Source organism: Lycium barbarum, chromosome 2 (assembly GCF_019175385.1).
Source record: "Lycium barbarum isolate Lr01 chromosome 2, ASM1917538v2, whole genome shotgun sequence".
NCBI lineage: Eukaryota > Viridiplantae > Streptophyta > Magnoliopsida > Solanales > Solanaceae > Lycium > Lycium barbarum.
The window spans coordinates 134,666,975-134,684,041 of record NC_083338.1 but is presented as its reverse complement, the minus strand read 5'-3'; the positions used below and the strand labels follow the sequence as shown (position 1 = coordinate 134,684,041).

The 17,067-nt window shown below is 35.2% G+C and overlaps 3 protein-coding genes across 3 annotated transcripts; 2 read left to right on the top strand and 1 right to left on the bottom strand.

Annotated features, from left to right (window-relative positions):
* Positions 1–875: 875 nt before the first annotated feature.
* Positions 876–7,003, top strand: LOC132627397 (polyadenylate-binding protein 5-like). The gene is made up of 7 exons (XM_060342724.1): positions 876–1,308; positions 3,555–4,330; positions 4,422–4,499; positions 4,593–4,682; positions 5,446–5,739; positions 6,169–6,375; positions 6,483–7,003. Exons 1-7 carry the CDS (start codon positions 1,005–1,007, stop codon positions 6,705–6,707), a joined length of 1,974 nt encoding a protein of 657 aa, XP_060198707.1. The 5' UTR covers positions 876–1,004; the 3' UTR covers positions 6,708–7,003.
* A 325-nt stretch (positions 7,004–7,328) lies between these two features.
* On the bottom strand, positions 7,329–10,095 carry LOC132627398 (uncharacterized). Its single transcript, XM_060342725.1, has 4 exons — positions 9,899–10,095; positions 9,536–9,830; positions 8,575–8,748; positions 7,329–7,883 (listed from the first exon to the last, which is right to left on the bottom strand). The coding sequence occupies exons 1-4, from the start codon at positions 9,947–9,949 to the stop codon at positions 7,492–7,494; spliced, it is 912 nt and encodes a 303-aa protein (XP_060198708.1). The 5' UTR covers positions 9,950–10,095; the 3' UTR covers positions 7,329–7,491.
* Positions 10,096–12,599: 2,504 nt separating this feature from the next.
* On the top strand, positions 12,600–14,243 carry LOC132627396 (sugar carrier protein C-like). The gene has a single exon (XM_060342723.1). The coding sequence runs from the start codon at positions 12,600–12,602 to the stop codon at positions 14,154–14,156; it is 1,557 nt and encodes a 518-aa protein (XP_060198706.1). The 3' UTR covers positions 14,157–14,243.
* Positions 14,244–17,067: the final 2,824 nt, after the last annotated feature.

The window sequence follows — 17,067 nt, the reverse complement described above, 5'->3', positions numbered from 1 at the left end:
GAAGGTACCAAATTGCCGGATTAATTTCCAACAAAGTGAAGGCGGCTAGAATTGCAAATCCACCAAAGCTATTTCGGATTGTTGCAAAATCACTAACTCCACCAACAATATTATAATTGCAAAATTAATAATTGAAACTATAATAAGACTTTGTAATATTTATTTGAGAGAAATATAAAGTGGCTAATTATTACAAAGTAACTATAATTGAGAGATTGAGATTTGAGAGAAAGAGAAGAGTGAATTGATGTGGATTAAAATGAAAATGAAGAAGGGTTTATATAGGGGTGGGAGATGGGTTAAAGTGTTAAAAAATAAAAGTTTGGGGGGGCCAAAATTGAGTTTATGGCCGTTTGGCAACGACCATTTTTGCAAATGGACCGTTGCCAACGGTCCAATAATGAACAGCCCATTAGCAGCCAACAACTATAATTTCATTTTTTTTTATTTCGCCGGTTTAACCGATTTTACCGGTCCGGTTCCAATTTTACCGATTTAACAGGTTCCGATTTCAAAAAAATCAAAACCGGACCGGTAAGAAATAAACTGTTAACCGGAACCGATTAACCGGTTCCGGTTCCAATTTTACCGGTCCGGTTACCGGTTAAACCGGACCGGTTGACACGTTTAGTGGGAGGCCCCGTGAAGGTGCGTCGAGAATAAAGTAGGGACTTACCAATAATACTACGTAAGTATTAATTAACTTGGTCTAAGCCAAAAAGCACGTGGAACAATAAGAGAGAAATTGAGCACATGTGAGTGAGCATTACCCACACGTGTGGCCCCACCTCAATTCGCTGTCAGTACCTAGGAACCGGTTCACACTTGGGCCCACAAATCTCACCTCATATATAAACCTCACACCACTCTCTCTACACGCAGCGCCTCCTCACTCTTCACAATTCAATCTCTCTAATCTCTATTTATTCACTCACATTAATTCATCTCTCTCTCTCTCTATATATATATATATAAATAATCTTCGATTTTGATCGGAGATAATTATGGCGGCTACGACGGCGGTTCCTCCACAACCGGCGGCGGTGCATACTCAGCCGGCTGTGACAGCGGTGGTTGGAGCAACACCACCGCCGAGTCCACACGTGGCAATGAGCGGTGGTGTTGGTGTTGGACAAACGCATTATTCGTTGTACGTAGGAGATCTGGACACGTCAGTAGATGAAGGACAACTGTATGACGTGTTTAACCAGGTGGCACAAGTCGTGTCTGTTAGGGTTTGTAGGGATCAATCTCGTACTAGGGCATCACTTGGATATGCTTATGTCAATTTCACTTCTCCACAAGATGGTTAACAACTACTATACTCTCTCTCTCTCTCTGTTTATTTGCATGTCGCTTTACTTTTGTTATTATATGTTATTTCTTGACTTTTACTTCTTGTTTTAAATTGCTTTTCTTTGAGCTATCGAAAATAGTTTCAACTTTCCTACATGGTAGGACACTAAGTAGTGTCCGCTCCACTCTTATGGGATGAGATTACACTGGTTATGTTGTTGTTGCATGTGGCTTTATTTTGCTTATTCGGCAATTTTTTTTTTGAAAAAGCTGAGATTATTTTTCCTGTTTTGATTGTAGTTTCAAGTGATTGCCACTGGTTTCTGATTACACTCATGGTTTTGGGGTTTCTTTTTCTTATTGAATGTCTTCTTATTTGGCTATTGGCTTGGGTTTTCTTTTTGAAGTAATTCTTTTAGTTTGAAAGTAGAGGGACTTGTGTGAGAGGAGTGTTTTAAGTTTCTTCTTATTTGGCCTTTTGGCTTGTTTTGAGTATTTAGCCAAAACAAAAAAAAAATTGTTTTTTTTTAAAGTTTTTCTTTTTATATCAATTTTACTTCTCCACAAGATGGTTAACAACTACTCTCTTTTTCACACACACTGAATTGTTTATTTGCATGTGGCTTTATTTTGCTTATTCGGCAATTTTTCATTGTTTTTTTGAAAAAGCTGAGATTTTTTTCTTCTGTTTTGACTGTAGTTTAAAGTGTTTCCACTGGTTTCTGGTTACGCTCATTGTTTTGGGTTTTCCTTTTTGCGTGATTCTGGTATTTTTGAGCGTCGTCTTGTTTGGCCTTTTGGATTGTTTTGAGTATTTAGCCAAAAAAAAAAATGGTTTTTAAGTTTTTCTTTTTATTCTTTTGGGGTTTCATGAAAAAAATATTGGCCCACTTCTCTGTTTATTCATCTTGTATATAGAGTGGCGGAGTTACCTTGAAACTTTTCTACAATCTACAATTCTATACTAACGTGTGAGACAAAAAGAAGTAACTTACCCTTAATTAAATAGTACTCCCTCCGTCTGTTTAACCGGGCACAAAGTTTAAGGAATAAAAGGAGATTTTTTAATTAAATAGTACTCCCTCCGTCTGTTTAACCGGGCACAAAATTTAAGGAATAAAAGGAGATTTTTGAATCTTGTGGTCCTAAATTAAAGATGTGTATAATGTATTAAGATATTTCTTTTATCTTGTAGTTTTAAACGTGCTAGGTAAGATGCTTGAATTGTCAACTTACTATGTATAGGAAGAGACACTCTTTTTAGGACAAATCAAAATGAAAAGTAAGACACTTAAATTGGGATAAACGGAGGAGTACCAATTTAATATGGTTTCTTGGTCATGTAAATTGTAATATATAAAAATTTACTTATCTGAAAAAAGGTAAATCTGAAGAGGGAAAAAACAACTAATACCTTCTTGAATATGTGAAAAACATCATTTTGGACTAATGGTAAAAGTGAAAAACACCGTATAATATGGTCCAAAGAGAGTAAAAAAATTCATATTTCTGCATGTTCCTGTGTGTACTTTTACATTTCCTACTTTAATGCTTCTCATAAATTATACTGCCTCCTTTGTGACAGAACAGACTTTTAAATCATAGAAATTTATCTGCCTATAAATTATTCATTAAGAGGAAAATGAGAAGTTTAAAGAGAAATTATTCTTAAATGTGAAAATGTGTCCATTCTTTTTGGAATAAACTAAAAAGATAAGTGTGTCAACATAAAATGGGACAAAGGGAGTATATGTTTGACTCCCTCCTCAAATGGATATTGGATTAAATTGGTCAATTGTTCCTTGGTTAGTTTGTCCACCACTAGATAGAATTGTTCAGAGTTTGGTAAAAGTTGTACATCTGTTTTAATAACTATCCAAATTCGAACGTGTAAAGGACTATAGTTTATTTAGTGGTCGTTTGGTTTAAGGTATAACATGGGTTATACCGGTACTAATTTTTATACCACGTTTGGTATAAGGTATAGATTTATCCCGGATTATTTTATACCTTGTACCAAACGTGGTATAAAAATTAATGCTGGAATAACTCAACTTATACCTTCATAACCCACTTATACTGGTACTATTTTATACCATCTTTCAGATGGTATAAAATAATACCAACAGATGGTATAAATTAGTCCCGGGATTGTAATCCCGGGACTATTTTGACCTCAAACCAAACGACCACTATAGTATTACTTAATACTTTATGGGTGTTGATCACCTTTTCTTTTTGTAATTTGTTTATTGCAGCTGCTACTGCAAGGGAGTTATTGAATTTTACTCAAGTGAATGGAAAACCTATGAGGATAATGTTTTCTCATAGAGACCCTAGTTTGCGAAAGAGCGGATATGCAAATGTTTTCATTAAGAATCTGGACTCATCAATAGATAACAAGGCTTTGCAGGACACTTTTGCTGCCTTTGGAACAGTTCTTTCCTGCAAGGTTGCTGTTGATAGTAATGGTCTATCAAAAGGATATGGATTTGTACAATTTGATCAGGACAAAGCTGCACAGGATGCGATCAACCGGCTAAATGGTATGTTGATAAATGATAAACAAGTTTATGTTGGCCACTTCATCCGTCGACAAGAAAGGAGTCGAACAAATGCTTCCGATAAATTCACAAATATCTATGTGAAAAATCTTCCTGAAACTACCAGTGATGAGGATCTTAAGAAGCTTTTTGAGAAGTACGGCACCATCACCAGTGCTTTAGTCATGAAAGACACAAATGGGAAAACCAGATGTTTTGGCTTCGTAAATTTTGAGACCTCGGAATCTGCAGCCTCTGCAGTTGAACAGTTGAATGGCAGTTCTCTGAATGAAAAAGTTCTGTTTGTCGCCAAGGCACAGAAGAAATCAGAGCGGGAAGCAGATCTTAGAGCCAAATATGAACAAGAAAGAGCTAGTCGATTTGAGAAACTAAAAGGTGCTAACTTGTATTTGAAAAATCTGGATGACAGTGTGAATGATGAAAATCTGAAAGAATTATTCGCAGAGTACGGAACCATAACATCCTGCAAGGTATGTCCCCGATGTATTGATTTCTTAAGTGCAAATCATCTGTGGAAAAGCTTGTTTAGCGTGTTTCATATCAATTTGAAATTATTATTAGGTGATGCGCGATGCAAAAGGGGTGAGCAAGGGTTCTGGCTTTGTTGCCTTTTCGACCCCAGAGGAAGCTACACGAGCTGTGAGTGGTCCCAAATATCTAATCTACCTTGTGTTGCTTTCTTTTAAATAGACAAATATATGCATGCATAAGATGTTTTTATTATTGTTTCAGTTGAATGAGATGAATGGCAAGTTGATAGGAAAGAAACCTTTATTTGTTGCTGTTGCCCAGCGCAAGGATGAAAGAAGAGTGTGGCTACAGGTAATAATGCACATCAGATTTTTTTACCCTAAGATGCAAGTTTTGGTTTCTTGAGGAGGGAATCTATCTAACCATGGAATGAAACCATATGCTTGAATGTATTGGACCACAATTTTTCTGCTTAGAGTGTTTATTCGAGTGTCTTCCCTAAGCACATACATCTTTGTTAAACAATGCACATACTTGTGATCTAAGGTATCTTGCATTTTCACTGCTTACTATCTTACACAGTGGTAATAATTTAGCTTCGAGACTGAGAACATCATTCAGTTCACCAATAATATATCACTCCTTTAATATGAACCATATGAGTTTTTACATGAAAAAATATTCTATGGTATTTGTGGAATACTCTTATAGCGTGGCCACATCAGCCAAACCAAGAAAGTCATTCCTTTCTAGAAGATCTCGATTCATGTGGTAAAAATTCGAAAGACTGATGAGCCATTCCTCTTATAACTTTTCCTTGACTATGAACTATCCTTTCAGAAAGAAGAGCTTTCTTTTGTAGTGAACAAAACCTTTGATAGTCAAAGGAGCTTCCTGTGGTATTTTGGTTGCTTAGACATACAAATAAAGATTCACTAGTCCTTGGATTCGAACAGTTTCCTTTAAAGTTGCTGGCATATAATCATCTTTCATTTTATTAAATCCATCCTGCTGGACATGTGCTGTACAACTTCTGTTGCAATCAGTGATAATTGTCCTAATAGATCATGATTTTGGATACGCATTGCTTAATTTGATGTTTACTTGTTAACAGGCACATTTTGCTCGGATGAGACCGGTTGGGGGAATGGCTCCTCCTCCTGGAGGAATGCCTGGGTTTCACAATGGGGCACCTCGACTTGCTCCTCAGCAGGCCTACTTTGGTCAAGGTGCTCCAGGATTTATAGCACCTCAAGCTGCTGGATTTGGCTTCCAGCAACAACTCATGCCTGGATTTCGTCCAGGTGTTGGCCCGAATTTCCTCTTGCCCTATCAGCTTCAGCGTCAAGGACAACACGGACGTGTTGGTGGTAGGAGAGGAGGGAATTCTCAACCACAGCAGCAGCAGGTGCATATTCTTTCGTTGTATTAAGTTCACGTGAAAGTACATCATGTTTATTCAGGATATATTCACTGTCTTTTCTTGTAAAGAATAATATATTTTCCAAAATCATGCATGTGATAGTTTGAATATCGACAACCACTTCTAATGGAAAAGCCAGTTCAAAGTGAAACAAACGCAAATTTCATGTGTATAAACCTTAGATACTAAAATTTGTTGGAAAGGTCATAGGATTAAAAGATTATTATCACAAAACCGTTGGCTTATATGAATGAGTGACTTCTCTGGTTAGTTTATTTATCAGGAAATTGATGAGAAATCTTGAAGATAATAACAAAATTGTACAATCTTCATTCAGTCCATATTCTAATTCAATTACTAATCCAATTCCTTTGGACAAAGTTGATTTGTTGAAAGCTTTATTAATCTATGCAGTGGAACTCCGGTAGATTCAATCTGAATGGACGAAATGGCATGCATCCTAGCATCCCTCAAGGCATGGTGGGACCAATTATGTCAGCGCCATTTGATGCTGCTTCTGGTATGACAACTCCTCCCTTGGACATCCAACGCTCTAACCCGGTGCCACCGTCAACACTTGCTTCTTCTTTGGCCTTTGCTTCTCCAGAAGATCAGCACATGGTACGTCCTTGATTTTAGTTTCACTGCTCACTGCTGATTTTTGTGTCAAACTTGAGCTGCTGTCTCTTGTTTCCCAAATTTTTACTAGCTTAACTCTCGTATTGCAGATGCTCGGAGAGCAGTTATTTCCACTTGTGGAATCCATTGAACGTGATCATGCTGGTAAAGTTACTGGTATGTTGCTTGAGATGGATCAGACTGAGGTGCTTCATCTCATAGAGTCCCCTGATGCTCTCAAGAAGAAAGTCTCCGAGGCTATGGCTGTTCTTCGCTTGGTCCCACCAGGTTCTAGTGTTGGTGATAAATTTGGATCACTCACCCTGAATGGATGAAGCAAATTTTTATCTTTTGGCACATGGAAATGTCCCTAAATTGGCCCGTATTTTTGGAAGGGGTAATGGTGGTGACTTAGGGAATCTGTTTTGGCTGTGGTATTAAATGATATTCTTTGTAGGCTTCTAAGTTTAGCAAAGAGGGCTTCTTTGAATGATAACTAGGAGTTTATTTTGCTCTCTTGATTAGATTGTTTCATTCTATTTTACTTTTTTTGGGGATTTCACTTTTAACTTTTTGTTTCCTGGGAAATCATATACTTCTTAGACTTGCAATTCATGGTTGTTTTGTTTGACTACAATTGTTTTCTTAATGTCTGCATTTGTAACGTTTAGCATAATTTGACATATGTGGTCTCACTGCCAAGGACATCTCAATTAGCTTATTTGAGTTCTGTATTTGCTGTAGGCAGTTGAGATGCATAAACTTGGGATGTTTAAATCCAGAGGACCTATTAAGGCAAAGGCCCTTTGATCCTAAGCATCATCTGTTGGCAAGGGAGTGTTATGTTTGGCCCGACTTTAGCTGGGTTTATTGGCATTTTGAATGTAGTTTACTTTGAAGCCTTGTCTCCTTTTCATGTTGAGAACTTGCTCTGTCTGGCTTCATAAATGTTATAGTTCTAGCCGATATGGTGCTTTTTATTACAAATGTTTACATTGAATTCAGGGTGAAAATATGCCCTCTATTACAAGTCTTACTGTCCACTGCGTTAAGATTGTGTTGTAAAAGATAATCCACTAAAATAAACGAAAATACTCCCTTGTGCACAAACTTGTGAGTCTAGAGAAAATCAGGGTGGATTTCTTCGTCGTCTAGTCGTTGATCCTTCAATGAGTTCTCAAAGGTATTGTCACTCCATTTGTTGACATCAGATGTGGATCCTCTCCCACTTGCAAAAGGCGAGTGACAATCATCTTCATCTTCAGTTATGTACTCAGTCCATTTGGAGACTTTGTTGGCCGTATTTGGCTGACTTCTCTCTACTGACTTGCTATAACCAAGATTTCCTTCATTTATATAGTTGTCATGGTCATATAGGTTGATGCCTTCATTCAATTTGCAAACACTGTCTGTTGCTGGCTGAACAGACATGTCTAGTGGTGCTGTTCTATTATCTCCCCACTTGGAGATCACCGATGCCATTGTTGCTTGACGTTTGCTTGCCTCCACGCCTGCAAAGTCAAAGCTCTAAGTTGTTTACATTTTCGAACACAAAACAGGCTTTACTGGAATTCCAACATACAGTTTTCCAACATGAATATTGGATGGAAACAGCGAAGTTAGCCTTCCAATGCGTCACTAAGACCACTGTAAAGGGTGTTCAAGCAATTGGCTGTTAGCTCTGCTCCTTTGTTATCCCTTTGCTACAGTCTACTGCCTCATCCAGTATGTACCTACCAAACATGAAGACTGACTTCCTAATTTGAGTTTCTCTAGCCATTCATTAGTTTTCAAGCTAAACAGGTCTTTGTAACTATGATATCCAAGTTCATCTTCATTCTCATATACCAACTTGACCAAGTGGTTCTACAACTGCTATATGCACTCTAAGCTCTTTGTACCCTAACAACGTTACGCAGTTTGTTCTACATCATCGAACAGGTACTGGGAAACTACAAGGTAAAATATGCAATTCATCCCAACTCATCTGGTTCCAAAATCACCCATCCCCCCTACCTTGTATATCTGGTTAGGCACTAAAATAAGGTGCCAAAGAGGGATCTAGGACAGGTTATGCAGATTTCAATAGAAATAATTGATTTTTGCTCGAATTATGCATAAATATATAGAAAAAATTTACACTCGTTACGTGAATCCACTAATTCTAGGTTTTGAATTTGCCTAAGAGGCCATCGAGATTACCTGTGTTTTCTGCATTCCGATAACCTTGACCTTGAGAAATGCTTTGTTTTCTGGCATTTCGCTTTGAAAAAACTGGTTTGAAATGACCTGCAACAGCAGAATAGTTCTTCACCTTAGGCTTTCTGAATAACTCTTTGGGTAACTCCGTCACAATCTTCGGCTCCATTACATCTCCTGCATTTCCAAATCTAACAGTCAAAAAAAATAAAAAAATAAAAATATATATATATTAATACCAAATAAAACGTTTAAATACAATGTTTGTATTGATTGTTACTTAAATTTTATTGTATCGCATAGTTAAATCTATCGTTACGTAATGACGGAAAGTCCCATTTCATGTACCGACCGATTTGGTGTGATTCTGTCGTTACCTCTTCCCCCCCCCACCCCCCACACATTTTATCTTTGTTTATTATCCACTAATAATCATATTTTATCATTTATCATATATTTTTATGATAGCTTTACTCCGGACTGTACTTTTCTTGTAGCTTTATCCTTTAAATTGCTTATGTCTGACATTATGTAATTACAGGAAATGATACAATCTATACAAATATTGTATTCATCAAAACAATACAGTACAGGACAATACAATACAATACAATACACCACAGTACGATATAACACGATAACATTATAAAACAATACGTAACAACCATCCAAACAAGGTGCTAGTCTTCAGAACTCAAAAATAAACTTAACCTAAATTTTATTTTGGAAAACCATTTGGACATAGAATTTTTAGTACAATTTTTAATTCAAAAAGTTGTCTTCACAATTTTCACTCCCCTCCAAATCATTGACAAAAATTCAAAAAACAACTCCAATTTGTACTCATATCCAAACACGACTCCAATTTTCAACTTGACAACAAATACTGCTTTTCTCCAAATTTTACAATTCTTATATCCAATAGCGCAGTTAATCTTCAGAACTCAATTTTTTTTTTAATTACCTGAATTGTCATCCTTTTCAATTGAATTTTCTTCTGGATCAAGGTACTGAGTCCAATCAGTTCTCTTAGAACTTGCATGACTTTGATTATTCTCTCCAATATCTAGGGTTTCAGTTTCTAATTCCCTGCCTAGCACGGGCAATTGATCCGTAAATTGGCGAGACATATTGAAATTCTGAACAAATAAGCGGATTTCCTTAGCCTTATACCCCTGAGCAAACACTTTCCTAACAGACTGTTTCTGATTACAAACCACACATGTCCATTTGTTGCTACTCTTCTTCTGTTGCTTTACCTGAAAAAACAACTCAATTCAGTTCAAATCATTAATTATCTTTGTATACAGAAAGAAAGGGAGATTACCTGCATGGTGGAACACTCGCAACATTGAACGGCGATGAACACCGTTGGCATACTTTTGTCGCCGGAGATTATTTTCCGTCAAAGGTATTGGGGAATAGTGACACTTCAAATTTTGGGTTTATAGTCTAAGCTTTGGTTTAGGAAAAGATGAACTTGGCCCGCCTAAATTTTGGGCTCGATCACGTCTAAATTTAATTATTTGAAAAGTCCATTTTTAGGAATAATTTAATTATTTGTAACTACGGATAACTTATGTTAAATTTTACATTTAAAATTTTTAAGTTATCGACTTCGTGTTTGACACTGAATCTCACTACATTCTCCATTCCAAAATATATATAAATTTTAGTTAATTTATTACAACAATCAAAGGGGCATTCGACAAGATTGTCCTTCTACAATTAGCGCAATTCATGTCTTGAAAAATACTCACTCTTTAATACCATACCTCCAGAAAATGTAAAATGGTTGAAAAGCCAAGAGTAATTTTGAAAAAATTATAATTAATATCTCTTTGAAATTTGAACTATTCTTTTTTTTTTTTTTTTGATCAATAAAAAGCCCCATAAATTCTCTGACCGGAGAAAGCAGTAGTTTGAATAAAATCGAAGTTACTACTCACTGTTTTTTGGCAACATGTAGTGTCGAGTGAAAAGTTGGCTAAAAGACGCCTGAGTAAATATAATTACTATTTCCGTCCCTCAACGAAGTCTAGAAAGTCTGAACATACATTGAATGCCGAGCAAACACGCCACGAAGCTCAAGATTTTACCTCTCCCTTCCGTAAGCTTCGGAACGTTTCCGTTCTATCTGTCTCAATTTATGTGACACTTTCGTCTTTTGAGAGTCAAACAAGAACATCTTTGATAGCAATTTATTCATATTCCTTTTAAATATTTTAAATTGCTAATTATTGAGACTTATAGTATTTTTTATGTAGTTTTTAAACATAAAAACTAATTATCAAAAAACTTAACAATTGTATGTCTGAATTCAAGGTAAAAATATTAGAAGTTAAATTCTCGAATACAGAACTATGTCACATAAATTGGGACGGAAGGAGTAAATTTTTTCTTGATTTCTTCATTGTATTAGAAGAAGAATTATGGAGGAATTGTAATTTTATTTAATCCTTTTGCATAAGTATACATACACTAGCGTCGTTTGGCTCGTGCTCCAAACTACATTAAAATTTATATTTACAACCTTTTTTGTGTGTGTGTTTTGTTTTTAGCTACTCTTGCTTTTTATTTTGTTTTTGTAACATTATATTAGTTGCAAAAGTAGTTCGACACTTTCTTAATGTTTCTAATGTATTGAATCATATAGAAGTTTTTGTAAGTTAGAAAATAATATTTTTCTTAGATTATATCTAGACTTCCTTTTCATTTTCAAACAAATGCATGCACTTTCCAAAGTCGCTTAAAATTTGCCAAAATGTACAATGACATATAATATAAAGGGTAACCTAATAGTCGACTCGGTTCATATTAGCTTGGGCGCACCCCTTAAGAAACCACTTATCCTTAGAAAGTAAGAAGCATTTTACTAAATCACCTTAATTAAAGAGTGCCCATTTAATATGATTTTTTGATTGTGTAAAAATTCACTTATCTAAATAATGATAAATTTGATATATAAAAGTATTAATATCTTCTTAATTATATACAAAAAATATTTATTTGGACTAAATATAAAAGCTAAAAGTATCATATAAAAAAGATTCACAAAAAGTATTATAAATATTACTAATATACACCAATTTTAGGGACTCACATAGAAATGGACAAGAAAATAGAGTGGAAAATGAGAATAGGCTAAGAAAGTCAAAAGAAAAGTCTAATCACTAGTTAGAATCTAATTAAGTGATTATAAAATCTTTAGATTCCCCTTATTATAAGTAGTAATGCTGGCTGCTCCCTTGATCCTTTTTTTTTTTTTTTTTTTCTGTTTTTGCTTTGATTGAATAGGGAAGGCCACACTTCTCTGGTTTAATATACTCCTAATATAGATTAATGAATCTAAGTAATTCAACTTTTAAGTTCTCGACTTTTCATTTTTAAAATAATATAGATTTTTTTGTTTTCCGACCATATCCGGATTCACGCCGCATAGTTAATGAATTTAGTCGTCCATAGTGATTCTTTACAAGCAAAAGTAAATAAAAATAAAAAATTCTATCCAAAATTTGAGAGAAAAATGATTTTAGCCCTTTTAAAATGCATTTGATTATACATTTATGTTTCGTATGCACACATGTAGAACAACTAAATTGTACTACTACGTAGCTAATTAAAAAGAACTTTATGTTTGAAAAAATATTAGTACTATATCAATTTTCAAACCCATTAATCAAGTTTGATCGAAAGTCACTTATTAACAGCTTTTATCCAAAGGTTAAAAAAATCATATTTAAAGAGTCCAAGAATGAACATGATTAAAATAGCCAGGTGTCTTACATAATCATATTTGAAGTCGAATGCAATTCTAACAAAAAAGGAAGACATGTAATCCTACCCGATAAAGAAGTGTAATGTAATACTCCTAATTCAACTACAGTATTATCGTAAGCATGAGTACTGGTAATTATAAACCTTTTGTATCTCGGTTTTAGACATCTATATATACCCTTACCCTTCTGTATGGACAATATCTAAACACTTGATTAAAGCAATAAATCTTCCTTCTCTGTTCAAACAATATGGCTGGTGGTAACTTTATCGCCCCCGATGGTGGCGAGTATCCAGGGAAGCTAACACCGTACGTGGCGATTACTTGTATAATGGCAGCTATGGGAGGCTTGATCTTTGGTTACGACATTGGAATTTCTGGCGGAGTTACTTCTATGACTCCTTTTCTCCAACGCTTCTTCATGTCTGTTTACCGTAAAGAGTCCCTCAACACCTCCACCAATCAGTACTGCAAGTTCGACAGCCACTTGCTCACCCTTTTCACCTCTTCCCTCTACTTGGCTGCTCTGGTCGCCTCTGTTGTTGCGTCTCACGTTAGTAAGAAACACGGCAGAAAACTGACCATGTTCCTTGGAGGTCTCTTCTTCTTGATTGGGGCTGTCCTCAACGCTGCTGCCTTCCACATTACCATGCTCATCTTGGGTCGTATCCTTCTTGGGATTGGTGTCGGGCTTGCTAATCAGTCTGTCCCTATTTATCTGTCCGAGATTTCTCCCTACAAGTACAGGGGTACTTTCAACGTCCAGTTCCAACTGGCCATCACTTGCGGGATCTTGATAGCCAATATCGTCAATTTTGTAACGAACAAGATCTCTGGCGGTTGGGGCTGGAGGGTCAGCTTAGGAGGTGCAGCCGTGCCAGCGCTAGTCATCTTGTTTTCGTCCATATTTCTCTCCGATAGTCCCAGTTCGTTGATCGACAGGGGAAAGGCAGAGGAGGCAGAACAACTCTTGAAAAAGATCAGAGGAGTCGATAATGTAAAGGCTGAATTTAAGGACCTTGTGGAGGCGAGTGAAGCATCCAAGAAAGTAGAAAAGCCATGGGAAAACCTTGTGATGGTACGAAAGTACAGACCCCAGTTGATTTTATCGATTATGATTCCGTTCTTCCAGCAGCTCACGGGAATTAACGTGGTCATGTTCTATGCTCCGGTGCTTTTCCAAACACTAGGCTTTAAGAGCAACGCTTCCCTAATGTCCGCTCTCATCACTGGTGTTGTCAATGTGTTTGCAACTTTGATCTCAGTTTATTGTACAGACAGGTACGGCAGGAGGATACTTCTACTCTGGGGTGGCATCCTAATGTGTGTATTCCAGGCAGCAGTGGCAGGCCTTATTGGGGGGAAATTCGGAACAACTGGGGTCACAACAGTTTTGCCTCAATCGTATGCAATACTTGTGGTTCTCTGCATCTGCGTATTTGTGGCCGCCTTTGCATTTTCATGGGGTCCATTAGGATGGTTGATTCCGAGTGAGATTTCTCCACTCGAAGTTCGATCTGCAGCACAGTGCGTTACCGTCTCCGTGAACATGTTTTTCACGTTTGGAGTGGCTCAGATTTTCTTGAAGATGCTCTGTTGGATGAAGTTCGGTCTGTTCATCTTCTTCGCGGTCTTTGTATTCATAATGACTTTGTTTGTCTACTTCTACGTGCCCGAAACCAAGAATATACCCATTGAAGAGATGTCAAGAGTCTGGAGAGAGCATCCGCACTGGAAGAAATACGTGGATGATGATGATGATGCAGATTCCAAGCCACAAGGGAAGCCTGCAATGGAGATGGTCTAGACTACTATAGGTTTAGTTCACATAGTTTAATGCTTTGGATTTTTTGGCACAATTAACTTTGTTATTTTTTCACAATACTGCTGTGGTTTCTTTCTATTCAATATATTATATTCCTCTTATTTTAAGTAGGCGTTTGGCCATCAATTTTGAAACCATGGTTTCAAACCAACGTTTGGCCATCAATTTTAAGTTGTGGTTTGAAACCATGGTTTGAACCCAAATCATCCAAAAAAGCATGGTTTGGGTTTGAAACCATGATTTCAACTTTTTTAAAAACAAAATTTAACCCATAAGTTAATATTTTGTAAAAAAAAAAAAAACATAAGTTGGTAAATATTTTTAACAATTACCTCCATCAATCATTTACCAATCTCATTAACTTGCATCAACCTTTAATTTATGTGGAAAGATTATATTAAATAGTAGTTACATTACTATTCATGTTAAATTTCCGATTTTATTGAAGTAAAGTTTGATTAATTGATGTTGTATTTTTTAGAAAAGTCTTCTAGTAGTGTACTAATTTTGTTATAAACTATGATTGCTCATTTGGTAAGATTGTATAAGAATTGAGAATGTTTTGATAGTTTTTATAATTTGTGGGATTTTTATGTCTATAAGAGAAGATACAACTTAAAATATTCAAATTGTATGTCCAAACATGGTTTGAAACCATGGTTTCAAAACATGTCCAAACGGGGCCAAAATATACAGATTCTTCTACTATATGTTAATGAACAACTTGTGTTACTTGCTTGGATTGTCTCCATTCACCTTGGTATTTTTATCCCAAGCCAGAGCGCCTATGTTGAGGACAATAGCTAGCACATATTTTGCAATGTCAAAATATTGCTCAAGTGTCTCTTTGCTATGCGGGTGTCAATCTTCTTTTCTTTATTTTGCAGAATGAATAGATTGGTTTAGAGCTATGATATTTATTCTTTCAATTTACTATAAAACATTCAGAATTAGTAGTTCAGCGTACACTGCTAGAGAAGCAGGAGAACTCATTAATGGATCTTTACATTAGCATTGCCACCATATTCTGGTTTTATTATGTTTGTGACAAGGTTATAAAAGATTCTGTATCTTTAAAATAAAATTTAATTTTTTATTGGAACGGGTGGGTCATGGGGTTCGTTTAAAAAAAATTGGGGTTTGTTTAATTCAGCTTTCCGAAAGAAAGTGCCTATTCTAGTTAGACTAAAATCTATATATAATATAAAGCTAGGCATAAGGGAGGTGATATGGCATGCCTCTAAAGACAAGAATAACATTTATCTTTTTTCTCCTTTTTTTGGCCTTTTTCTTCTCAACTCCTTCTTTTTTTGCCTTTTCTTCTAATATATTTATCTATTTAATCCAATTGTAAGAATTAAAGTCATTAAAATCTAATAATTATAACTCCTACGTTTCACCCGTTCATGAACGGATTTCATTTCCTATTTATTATTCCATTCTAATGTTTCATATAACTGATTCTCTCCCTATTCCCCAATAATTAATGGTCCCTAAACATCTTTCATTTACTTATAATAATCCCTATCATGTGAAGCTTTTGTCATTTTAGCGTACGAAGGGTGAGAAAGAAAATGAAGAAAAGGTTAATCAACACATCATATGGTTGCTTTCACGGATAAGAATCATGGTTGGCAACGTTGCAAAGAATCTAAGGGTAGGAATGTTTCTTTTAATTTTCTAAATTATACTCCTTTCGTTTTAATTTAGGTGGTTTTTTAATTTTTTTTTAGAGTCAATTATTTTAGTAATTTTGTAGCTATATTGTATTGTTTTAACTCAAAAATTATACAGAAAGTACTACAAGTTGCATTTCTTTTCATGTTAATACGATGAAAAAATACATATTAATATGAAAATGTCGATAGAAGTTTACATAGTTTAAAATGTTTGTGTGGCATTTTTTGGTCTTCCGAAAGTCAATTTGACTTTGAAGCTAACTTGTACTAGATAAATTCAATATTTTAAAAATTAAAATTTATATATTCAAAAACTATACAAGAAGTACTACAAGTTGCATTTCTTCTCATGTCATACGATGAAAAGGTACATTTTAAAATGTTGATCGAAATACATAGATTGAAACTCGAAAAGGGAAAAGTGTCACATAAATTGAGACTAAGAAAGTAGATGTCCTTGATCTGATATACTCAGCAAAATTTATTTATTTTCAATTTATGAAGAGTTGTTTGTGCTTTTACAACCTATCACAACCAAAAAAGTCACAATGCCAAGGTATGATTACTTAAACTGTAAAAATATTTTCTCATTTTCTTGGGTCACTTTAAAGTTACAAAATCTGATATCAAGTGTTTAAGGTGAAAAATCCATTTAAGCTTTCAAAAGTAAGCAACGACTTCTTATAAGTATATTACTGATTGTACTTGTAGGGAAGAAGAAGAAAGCTGAGATAGAGGAAGATAGAAAAGTAGAGAAAATTGAGCAAATTCAAAAGAAGAGGGTGTAGAGTCTATAATTAAATTATTATTACAGTAATTTTTCTCTTTGGCTTCCCCTCCCTCTTCCTTAGTTTCTCTATTTACGTACTCTATTGAAGAACTTAAAAAACGCTTTTTAATTTTTTTTTAATTACACCTATCTGCTTCCTCTTTTTCTTAAAGTTGTATTTTGAAAACGTAATGGGATTAGAGGACAGGAAAGGCAAATCAGAAGGCTGGGAAAAAGAAACCTGATAATGAGACATTCTCTTATTTTTTATTTTCTTTTCTTATATATATATATATATATATATATATATATATATATATATATATATATATATATATAAACACACTCGTATTTCGTTATGTTTAGTTGTAGTTGGTTCTTGTGTTATCGCTACTATTTTAAAAATTTTGCTACATGATGAAAAAAATTGAAATGCTAATTAATA